The sequence below is a fragment of the Sander vitreus genome, chromosome 8 (assembly GCF_031162955.1).
Source record: "Sander vitreus isolate 19-12246 chromosome 8, sanVit1, whole genome shotgun sequence".
Lineage (NCBI taxonomy): Eukaryota > Metazoa > Chordata > Actinopteri > Perciformes > Percidae > Sander > Sander vitreus.
Genome location: NC_135862.1, coordinates 31,175,118 through 31,187,617, shown reverse-complemented (window position 1 = coordinate 31,187,617; position 12,500 = coordinate 31,175,118). Strand labels below are relative to the sequence as shown.

General features: G+C 42.7%; 1 protein-coding gene across 1 annotated transcript in view; it reads right to left on the bottom strand.

Moving 5' to 3' along the window:
- znf423 (zinc finger protein 423) overlaps window positions 1-12,500 on the bottom strand; it is a 166,358-nt gene that overhangs the window by 8,002 nt on the left and 145,856 nt on the right. Inside the window, exons 19-20 of the mRNA XM_078257825.1 lie at window positions 12,363-12,494; window positions 9,272-9,387 (exon numbers count right to left, since the gene is read on the bottom strand). Of these exons, the coding sequence (XP_078113951.1) occupies window positions 9,272-9,387; window positions 12,363-12,494 (248 nt within the window). The remainder of the gene's footprint in view (window positions 1-9,271; window positions 9,388-12,362; window positions 12,495-12,500) is intronic.

Genomic DNA, 12,500 nt, shown 5'->3' with positions numbered 1-12,500 from the left:
CGGATCAAATTTATATGCACACACACACACACACACACACACACACACACACACACACACACACACCAAGGGAGCCAAGGGATACATGGATCAGAGAGTACACACTGGCTTTTCCCAACACTCACAACTGACAGCAACATCCAGACAATGGCGCGCACGCGCACACACACACACACACACACACACACACACACACACACACACACACACACACACACCCTATTGCCAGTTCAGCCACATCCACACCATTCCATAATTGAGTTAGAGGGAGACAGTGAGACTAACACTAGATTCAAACAAAGACAACATTATTCACAGACTGCTCGTCATACGCACGCACACGCGCGCGCACACACACACACACACACACACACACACACACACACACACACACACACAGCTCTCATGCCAACCGCAGGTATTGAAGAGTGTCTCAAGCTATTCTCTGTGCCACATTAACTACCAAGATAAAGATTTTATTCTTTACTGTAGCTCGGACCTTTGAATATTCCTTTTTATAAGGTATAGACAATGATGTTGGGAGGTGGTCCAACTATGTTAAAATTAGGGCTGAAATGATGCCTCGATTTACTTAGAATAATATGATTACTAGAAATCCTCGATGCTAAATTCTTTGCCTCGAAGCTTTGTTCAATCAACGTACCGTTGACTGTGTTTCCTCACGGATGATTATTACTAGCGCACAATGGGCTGACGCTTCTGTGGACACAAGACTGACGGCGCGGATTACAAATGAAGGAAGAGAGCGAAAATAGTAATGGGCTAAGAAAAGAGACGGGCAAAAGAAAACAGAAAATTTGGATGCATTTTAAGCAAAAAAAAAAACTCTGTACAGTGTGTCTATTGTAAAATCGAAATTGCTTACCACAATAGCATCAATACTACAGCATCTCAGTAGAAAACAAAGTCTATTCATCCATTCCATGGAGCCAACCCGACACAAGGTAACGTTAACGCCTGCTGCTCTCGCCCACCGCGGCGTTTTACACAACTACAGCATGCCACTCTGCAAATAGCGATGTTTTACAAACAAACTAAAATGGAAGCTGTCGGTTTGTAATCTAACTGTTTATTAGTTTGCTACAAATCTTGAAATTTGGACACATTTTTGTAAACTTAGCCGCTCTCTGCTGGAACGGTAAATCCTCATGGCTACTTAATATTATGGATGGGTACGGAATTCAATACCTTTTAGGCACGAATTGAGCCTATTGAGAATCGAAAAAAATACCTCGTCATTCAATACCCAATTTCTCAATTAGCCTTCTGACAATGTGTGCCCCAGAACATTGTAGTTGAATAGCCCTGCTGTTAGCTTTGTACAGTCACATGTACCTCTCTTTTACATATCCAGTGTAAAGAGCCAGAGGCATGAAGGGGAAGGGGGCAAAAAGATTTACCAACAGAATAAGGGGCTTGGGGGCCCATGCGGCCAGTGCTTAAAAAAATATTAGCATCTATCCCTGTTATGGTATGCAATTTAGGCAATACAAATGTTGCTTTTTTCTAAAAAGAAAACCTCTCTTTTGTATATTTACTATTGCCGTTTACTATAAAGCAAAAGTATTTCTTGTCCCATCATTCAATTAATCAATGGAATAATCGGTAGAATACTAGATTATTAAAATAATCGATAGCTGCAGCCCTAGTTAAAATGTAAAAATAAATTGCTCTTGAGTTAGACCTTTGTACTCTGTCTAGCTGTTGATTTTTCCATCCCTCTCTGTATGTCTGCTTCTTCATTTTCCCAGTTTTCCTGCCATCTTGTGTGTACACTACATGTTCTTTTATCTCAGTCTATGAGGGTACAGATCCCTGCTCGTCTTTATGGTTGCGTGCACGCACAACCCTCAAATATTCAACACCGCTGTGACACGGGGGAAGGCGGAAGATTCGGTGGAGGGAATCAACACACAAACAAACGGAAGGATCCCCCGCATCCATCCATTTATTCATCTGACCAGCAATCCACCCATCTAGCGATGGTTAAATATTTACTAGTGCTAAAGGAAATTGTGTAGCACAACAGGCAGAAAAAAAGGGATGGTTGGGGAGGAGTGCAAGAGTGACGGATGGAGCGAGGGAGAGGAGGAAACATTAAAAGGCAGAAGCTGCAGTATAGCACCCCCTGGAGGCTTAAAGTGAATGTGAAGATCAAGAAGTCTGCCATGGAATGTAACATGGGAGTCAGAGATGATGACTATTTCAGGTATTCTTCTACAGTAGGGAAACAGTACATGCTGTACGTATTTGAATACTGGTAAGATAATGGAAATCATGCACTCTTAAGTATATCTTAAAATATTTTGTGAATCAAATGTTTGTTGGCGGTGGGAAAACTTATACAAAAATACGCTCCTACGGCCATGCTAATTGAAAGAAAGAAGCTAAAACAGAGAGAATGAGAAAAGTCTTGTGTGTCTGGGAGAAAAGACAGAGCGAGATCCAGAAGGACCTCACTGATCAGGGCTACAGCATTTCTTATTTACACACACACACACACACACACACACACACACACACACACACACACACACCCTACCATGCAGACACACACCAAAACATCTCTTATTTACCAGCTTACGTCTGCACTATTTATGGGGCACTGGGGAGAGGCACAGAAGAGAGGAAGAGAGGAGAGGGGCTAAAATATGCATAGGGGCTGGTTCTTCGGGGACAGACGGGGGGAGTCAGAGAGAGGGAGGAAGACAGAATGAGGAAGGAGAGAAACAGGAAGAGAGAGAGTGAAAGTTGTGGTATAGGAGTGTACGAGATGGACAGAGACATGAAAGCAAGTGATTGAGAGAGTGGCAGAGAGAAAGCAAACGTCTTTGTATGCAGAGGGAGCGACGGAGATGGAAAGAGGCACTGAGAGGGAGTGCAATCAGGAGGGAGAAGGGATGATGCAGCAACGTGTCCGTGCAGCAAAGACCCTTGGGTGTGTGTGTGTGTGTGTGTGTGTGTGTGTGTGTGTGTGTGTGAGAGGGAGAGAGAGAAAGAGAGAGTGAGCTTGACATCATATGGCCCCTCCGAGGGGTTGAAAGAGGCCAAAGCCTTTTCTAGCTGGCCAAGCAGCCTTCTTCATCCATCCGCACCTCATTAAAACACACACAAATTACCCCATTCTACTTTCTCTGGCAGATGCATGCATGCATGCACACACACACACACACACACACACACGAACACACACACACAATAACAGCTAGCAGTGGCATTAACCTCCATGGTTGTAGCTCTCCATCTCCCCCAGTCAGCCTTTCTGTCTAGCCCACTTAGAGAGCCCTCCCATGGGGCAATGGAGCTGTGGCAGGCCAGGCTCAGGCTGCAAGTTTTCACACAACACACACACACACACACACACACACACACACACACACACACACACACAGGCCAGGACCAAAGTGTAACAAGATGGATATAGCCAGAGTGCAGCAGCCAAAGAGGAAGAAGTACAAGGAGCTGAGGGAGAAAAAAAAGTTGAACTGAGCTCCACTTAGCTGGAATGAAAACAACAGAATTAAACTCTTCTGACCTGACCAAACTCAGCTGAGTTTATACATGAGAAGAATGTCTCTCTGTAGTTGAGACAAGCCAAACTATATAAAACTGGTCCCCTCAGATATCACTAAAAATGCACATCCAGAACGGATGCAGAATGAGAACAGGTAAATCAATGTTTCATTTGTTTAAAGAAAAAAATGTGTTTTGTAATTTGTATACACTGTGTAAGTCTCCATTTGACTCCACTCTCATACAAGTCAGAAAAGTAGTTGAAACTGTTTACTGTACAATGTATTCATGTTAGGAAAAAGTAAAAGCAGACCAAACCAACAGTTATTAAGGTCTGCAGTGTGAGAGACGCAGTCAAGTTTCTTTTGAATCCAAACCTAGCAATCCTGATTTATCCAACTAGTTATTACTACGGACCTTTTTCTCAGCAGACATTTTTTTTGACTTGTCGTAATAGGAAAAGCACAGCTGAAACTGATAACCTTAACGATGGCTCAATTCCATCAAGTGTCCCAGTAAGCTATTTCAGTGAGTCAGCATGAACAATACCAGGGTCTCTCCTGAGTGGAATGCAGCCATCATTAATGGTTTTGAAGACACCTGTGCTTTACTACGACAAGTCAACATGTCTGCTGTGAAAAAGGTCTATTCAACAATTCATCGGGCTATAAAGATGTTGCGACCTGGTCAGACAACAAGAGAGGAGTCATCTGGGATGGAGTGCATGTAGAAAAGGAGAGGTGTTTGTGTGTGTGGCAAAAGTGTGTGTGTGTGTGTGTATAGAGGTGTGTGTAAGTGAGTGGGAGTGTGTGAGGTGTGAGTTGTGCCTGTGTGTGGACATTAACCGACAGGGTCCAGCAGTCACCCTGCTGTTAAATGGACTGGCCAGCCATATGCCCACCACCTCCGGCCCTACATCACTGCCACTTTGTGTGTGTGTGTGTGTGTGTGTGTGTGTGTGTGTGTGTCTCTCTCTTAAGGTTATTGCACACTGAGCCCAGAATAGTTTTTTGTCAGATGTACGTACAGTTGCGAAAGTAGCGTTATCAGCGCCATGGCCAACCCGCAGAAAGCGCACGCTGTGATACATCAGCTTACGTCGTATTTACCAAACCTGCAGTTCATCAAGTAATCAGCGCCTTTTTCCGCCCACTATACCGTAAATTGCGCTGTAGCAAAGCGTTAAGTACTGGTGCTATGATACGGCTGAGTGCAGACTGCAATATTCCCACTGCTGATGCTATGACTGTTTGAAATGATCCTGATGCCAATATTTGTCATGTAGTGAGGAGTTTAATAACTGCTGGAATGGAATGTGAACGCTGAGTCGGAGATTCAATGTCATCTTTGATTTCTTCCAGTAACTGTAATATTACATGGCTGCTTAATCTGTAACGCTTAATGATTTTGTGTTCACTCAACTGAAAAAGTGTGATCCTTGTGGCAAAAATCTTTTCAGCTCGTCTCCTTGGCCTATGTCTTCATCTTGCTTGGATTACTGCTTCCATTTCACCAGGAGGCATATGTGAGGAAACCTACTTCCAGGTTTACACATGCTTTTAAGAGGCGGAGAATTTTCACCCTGCCATATAGAGGCGCGCTTTCACGGGCGTTTTTTGTACATACCACGGAATACATAATTAGGCGCACTTTACGCTTCCCCTCCCATCTCTTTATGGGAAACTCCCACTTTCCCCTTGACCCTCCCATGAATATGAATATGCATGACATGGAAAAGCTCAATTTGCCATTTTGCCACCGTGACAATATGTGCTTTTACCTCAGATCGGCCTGTTTGTACATACCTCGCCATGCTTTACGCGCACGTTGCGAAGCAAATATGCCTGAAGTGTGCGCAAAAGCGTTAGTACATCTGGCCCTGAGTCCGAGGCGTATTCATTAATCCGTTGCGAAACATTTCGCAAAACAATACAAAATGTGACGCTGCTGCCGCTCTGCCTCTCCCTTCTTCTCCCTCACTTCACCCTTCGCTTCTCGCCGTTGACAGTACCGTTACCTCGCTTGACCGTCCTTTCTGCGTCTTTCGGTGGTGCATTTCTGGATAGGCTCATGCCTTCTCCTTGTCAAAACACATCAAAATGTTTTCTGCAGATGCGAAAAAACGCAGAAAATTGAACCTGTCTGAATTTTTTCATGACGGACAAAATTTTTGGAGGCAGTGTGTAAACATCACTGACACAACGTGAGGTCGTAATTTTTTAACGTCTGAACATTTCGAACATAAATTTCAGCCTCAGTGTGCAAGGACCTTAAGTGTGTGTGTATGAAGGTTATAATCATTAACGAAAACGAACAAAATAACTAAAACTAGGTGGGAAAAAACATTGTCGTTAACTGAAATAAAAATAAAAACGAGGCATTACAAAAAAACGATAACTAAACTAAAACTGTAATGTCTGTTTGCAAAACTAAAATAAAATGAAATAATCGAGTAAATGTCCTTAGTTTTCGTCTTCATCGATCTTTCATAGAGCAAATAATGTTATCATAACGTATAACGTTAATATCTCTCCGACCATGACATTTCACCGTAGACGTGTATAGTTTCCGACTGGGAACCCAGAAATTCCGACATTCCACGTCAAATTGAACACAACATGTCCGTGGCTCCGTCCCTCTCGCCTAGCATCATAGCGGTACCGAAAGTTGGAAGAAAGCAGCAGTCCTATTTGATTATGACTGTGTCAGATAAAAGCGCCTTGCAGTGGAAGGTGGTAAAATATGTGGTCAATTTATTACAGGGAAAAATCCCACGAATTTGAAAGTACATTTGAGAAGTGCACACAAGCTAGGAGGCTAACCTAGCTTACCTTAACAAGGTACAGGAGAACGCAAAGCCCCCTTTCCTTGAAACAGAAGCTAACCCCGGTAACGTTACGGGCATGGATGTATGGATACAGGGCCAGGCAGCATGACAGAGACAACAGCAGGACAGAGAACACTACACGAGGGCTTTCACCGGCGACCCGATAGTTGCTGGTTAGTAAATACGCAGGAACACCAAAAGCGGGAGGAAGCGGAGGTTAATATGTGTACCAATACTGGGATGTCTACACAACTGTGTGACTCGATTGACTTCAAAAAGTTCGCCACTTTACCCAAACCAAAGTTGAAAACACCTGTTCATGTCTTCTTTAGTCTGTTGGTTATTTAGTTTTTTTTCCTGGAACACGACACTTACACATTTTGCACATACTGCGTCTTGTGTAGACTGTATACATATTTATGACCATATGTAGGCTACATTTTATGTACTGGTGTTATTGTTGAATACATTGTGAATACATATTCTGTATCTATATGTATATCTGATCTTTTTGAATCCCCTGACAAATAACCCATATTACAAAAAAAGACTAAAACAAATAAAAACTAAACTAAAACTAAGCATTTTCAAAACATAAAAACTAAACTAGCAAACCTGCTTTAAAAACTAATTAAAACTAAACTGAATTTGAAAACAAAAAGTCAAAACGAAATAAAAATAAAAACTAATGAAAAATGCAAAACTATAATAACCTTGGTGTGTCTCTTTGTGTGTGGTGGCTGAGACAGGCCTTCATGAAGTCCACTGGTAGAATTTCTTAAACAGGATTTCTGTCTTATTTTGACTTTCTCTGTCTAAATCTCTGTTACCAACAGCCTGCGCACCAACCACTTTTCTAATTATGTACCAGTCCAACACAGCACTTATCATGGAGGGAACGCCTTGTGCCACTATCAATTAAACAACTGACTGGGCATCAATATTACTGGCTGCGGCGCAAACTCGACTATATCCCTCTGAGGTGACAGTGTAGAGTTTTAGACCGTGAGAGAAGTTTGACTTATTGCCAAAAAGCACTGAGCTTCCAAGAAGTTGACAAAAGCCACTTATTATCTTTATGAAACACAACTCAGGAATATTCCAGCTTGCTAACGCGTCTATGAACCCAGAACACTAAACATGGGCTATCCTATGAGCTCTTCTTGTCAACAGCAGTGGACATACTGTATTCACAGACAGAGGCGTTCGCAGGTTCAACACTCAAATATTACACCAAGCTGAGTTTGTTCTGCCTCTCAAACACGATGTTGGTTGTGGTGCTTTTGCAGACTCCACGTAAATATAGTGTGTTTTTTAGTGACCAATTATAAATATTTGTATCTGTGTAGTGGAATTGTAAAGTGCACAACCCAAAAAATGTGCATCGTTAGGACGGCCTCTAGCTCACCCAGTAAGAGTGTGCACCCAATGTAGGCTGAGTCCTTTGCAGCGGCCCGGGTTCGAATCCGACCTGTGGCCCTTTGCTGCGTGTCATCTCCTCTCTTTCTCTCCCCCTTTTCTGTCCACTGTCACTATCGAATAAAGGGAGAAGCCCCAAAAAATAATCTAAAAAAGAAAAAGTGCATCATCGGAGATACTCTCAATACTCTGCTACTAAGACAAGTTGATCTGTTGATCATCTACAGTATCTATGGTTTGTAGGGTTGCACCAGTCTGACAGTATCAATAAATGCATTACACACATTTCTAAGCATCAAAACGAATCATCAAAAGTATCGTTCCTTATTAGCTGGTGAATCATCCAAGTTTTTTTAGTGAACTAAGGGCTGGGCGATATATGACGATATATTTCAAAACAATATAAAAATGTCTATCGTACATACAGTATTTTTCTATATCGCTTCAAGCGCGACGTTGAAAAACCAGCGGCCAAACTGCGTTACGGCAATATTTACGTCATGTGGACGACGCTTTACGTTTGGATCCTTGCACGTTATGTTTTGCACTACAGTTCTTAATAAAAATGACAAAAATAGGCTTTACCATGTGGTTATTTCATACAGACTATTTCATTATTTAATTAATTACCGGCGAACATGCTATATCGTGACATATATATCGTTATCGAGATATAAAATGACCTATATATCGGGACAGGAGATTTTGGATATATCGCCCAGCCCTAACTCAAATAAACTGCAGGCGTTCACACAATCTTCCATAACAACTATGCAGTGTTTTACGGACAGCTCTGGTCAACAGCATGCAGAAAGTTACAGATTTCACCTTTAACAGCGCTGGTGTTTGACCTGCTGACTTTGCAGGTCACCAGTCCGGTGCCAAAGGGCTACGAGAGACCAGGAGGAGAAGAAATGGAAGAGGAAAGGAAGGTTTACATCATCACAGACCTGGCCACAGCTGGCCCAGGACCTACTCTTGGGTGACTTATATCCTCTCTTCTCTTTCATGCGCGCGCACACACACACACACACACACACACACACACACACACACACACACACACACACACACACACACACACACACACACACACACACACACACGTCTGGACCCTAAAGACATGAGGCTTGCCAGAACCCTGCTCCGACCTCATGAGGAGAGATGGAAAGAGAGTGTAGGGAGAAATACAGATGAACAGTAGATGGAGGGATTCTGTAAAATGATGTACAGCAGTTGGAAGGGATGGAAGGAGGTACTGAAGAAGGTTACTGCATATTGAGGGATGGCTGGAAGCCTAGAAAGAAGGGAGAGGAGGGGAGTGTACATCCCATTTGGGTAAGGAATATTAACTACACTTCCTCTGATATGGTTAGGCACACAGTCCACTGACTATAGTGTGAGGTCTGTATACCTGCACACAATCATTTCCTAATTTATGCCAGAGAGTCAGGTCATGTTCAACACAAAGATAGAGTTAAGGGGACCTACCTGTAGTTCTGTCTGAAAGAAGAACTTCTGCGGACACTGGGAACAGTCGTAGATCTTGTCTTCCTGGCCATGGACGGCAAAAATGTGCTGCTGCAGCTTGTTGGCCTGCACAAACACTGGGAAAAGGAACAAAAACAGCACAAGTTACACAGTGTTTATTAGTCAATAAGCACATGCTTACCACAACTGAATTCAACAGACCAAATCTTAAGGAAATGAGCAAAAGGGAACATTTGAGTTAAGATTTGCCTATTAGGCACACTAAAAGATGAATCTGCATCGTTGTGGACATGTCTGTTGCTGGGGCCAAACCAAAGGCAACATCATTTACCAGAACTTTCAAATTGGATTGGCTATCATACTTTGATTTTTGAATGGTTAAGTCCAAGCTTTGGAGAAAACGGATCCTGTGTCTGTCTGTGAAAGATAATTGAAGGTTTTAGGAGAGGATTCAGACTACAGTACATGTAGCTATGTATTACTGAACTGTAGATTCAGAATTACCTGCAATGAACTCAGCCATGTCGCAGATCCGATGTACTGAGGCACTGTTTGCAACTGACTGTTAAAATGAACACTGCACTGCTATGTACTGTACCAGCAGAGAATGAGTTTTCAGTACAAATAACACCAACAAACAAAGCAAATGAAGGGCTGACTGAAAAAAGGGAGTATATGTGATAGAAAGAAAAAAACGGAGGGGATCAGCAGAAAGAAGGAGAGAAAACAGGAAGAGCGATCCTCAGCAGACCTTGTGATATTTATCAATAAATTATCTCTTTTATCTCTCTTTTTTACTTCCGCTCCAGTGTTGTCTCATACACTTTTTTTCTCTTTCTTTCTCTCCCCTTTGTTTCAGTAAACTTTTGGTTTTCACTGTGTGTGTGTGTGTGTTTGTGTGTGTTGAATTATTAAGCCTCCCCATAGGAGTGGTGCCCATCTTACTAATTCATAAGCCACTAAGGAATAGAGTTAAAGTTTAAAGCATTGCTGTGTACCTGGGGGGAGTGAGGCACACAACACAAGACAAACTCAACAACTGAGGGAGGGAGAGGGAGCAGTGAAGTGACAGGGGGGGGGGGAGAGAGAGAGAGAGAGAGAGAAAGAGAGAGAGAGAGAGTATGGGGATAAGGAGTGAAGAGATGGGAGGGAGTGAGAGAGCAAAGGCGCAGACTTAGTTTCTAGTAAATTACACCGAACCTCAGGTCTAATTTGGTCATCCAGCATTTTGTTTGGGTCCTCCAGTGGATTTAAGAGACACAAGGTCCTTCATATTTGGCATGTTTGGAGGTAATATTGCATGGACTTTTGCACATGCAGAGTTTTGTCAGTAGTTATTCAGCAGCAGCACCCTGCTGGAATATTACTCCCACAGTTAGACATGTTAAAACAAGGAATGTTCCTGATGTGATCTTACTGTACCCAAAAGACATTTACTCTACTGTATGCATCATGATGCAGGTAACCCAGAGAGAGCCATTTACTGAGCTACTATGACATGTTCTGGAGCTGATTCCAGGGGAGATTTAAGTGCAAACCTTGCTTCCAGCTGCAATATTAACATCATCTGGCATTTTTACCAAAATAAGTGACAAGCTGTGACCTGTTTGGTGCTTAGAGAAGGTGTGGTGGTGGTAGGCTGCTTTAATAAGGAACCTACTATCCTTGGTGGCATGGCTATTACACTTTTGGCTTCATATTCATCTATGATTAGAACAGTTAACATACAGCGGTGCAGCTAAAACACAAAGCAAAACAGTTCTACAATATTCATTTGGTATTAGTGTAAGACTGTTAGTCTATATTTTATTGGTGATATACAGTGCTGTAAAATGGATATGCACAAAAGAACAGAATGGAAGAAAATGCTGAATGATATGTATCCCTTATTTCCTTAATACTACCAAGCAGGGGTGGAACGGTACATGTATTCGTATTGAACCGAAACGGTACGGGCGTCACGGTTCGGTTCATGAATTTACACGGAGAATACATAGTATAAAAATAAATAAAACTTGTTTGCAAATTAATTAATGTAATGCGGAACTACGGTTAGATATGCGGGTCCTTTAGGGACACCTAATCTGTAGCCCCGCCTTAGCTCTGAAGCTGTTTGGCCCGCTGCCTATGTAGCCGATCTCTGCCTATGTATGCAGTTTTAGTGAGTCAGAGATAGCAGCACTAAGGACGAGTATGGTGAGTGGTGGCGACCCACAAGAGTCAGTTCCAGAAGTACAGGCGAGAGAGTGGTGGATAAGACTGCTGTTGTAGATTAGTGGTACTTTTCCAGCGTCGCGGCTCCGAACCGTAACGTTAGTTGGGACAGACGCCTTGTTTCTTTAGGCTAACTATATTAGCTTTAGCCTGGCAGGGAGCAGCTTTCTGCGGTGAACAATGGCCGGGAGACGTCGTGAGAAAGTTGCATTAATCAGGTAATTTAGTTTGTCTTTGCAGAGAACAGAGATGCTGTATTTTCTGTTTTATAGCTGATTGTCTTATTTTGTTTACAAGTTACAGATGGAGTCTTGAGATGATTTGGGGTATTTATTGTTTACATCTTACTTTACACACTTCAGGCTGTTGCAGCTAGCTCAGGGGAGAGACTGTATGACACTAGGTGGTACAGCCTGAGACATCAGTGTCGGCTCGGTTTGTCCGTTTGTCAGCGGGATTATGGGGAAACTACTGGCCTGATGTTCTTGAAACTTGGTGTAGCATAGGCCAAGGAAGAACCCATTACACAAATGAATACAGTAATTAGTTTTCACTTTTGTTGCCATTGCAAGATAGGAGATGAATGTCAAAATAATTGGAAAAATTAGTTCCTGAAGTGAGAATTCACACTGCATTAACATTGTGAGATAGGGCATTCTTTGGCGGAGGTCTGTGCTCTCCGAGTGCCCTTCTACTTGTTAATAGTTTCCTATGGTATACTAGAGTGAAGTCCCTGCTGTGTAGTTTGTGTATGTATGTGTTCACCGTGTCACTGTGTCCATTTTAAATGCAAAGCAGATAGGACACAAGTGAGTAGGAGTTTTCTGTGCTGCGGTCCTTGAAGGTGAATGTGGGTTTGCGTGTGTCTGTCTCTCACCTGTGAAGCAGACGGGACACTTGAAGGTACCTCCCATGCCTTCGAAGCTGTGCTCTATCAGGTGGCAAAGCAGCTTGGCAGGTGAATCAAACATCTGGTTACACAGCTTGCATTCGTGATTGATGCCCTCCTCTGCAA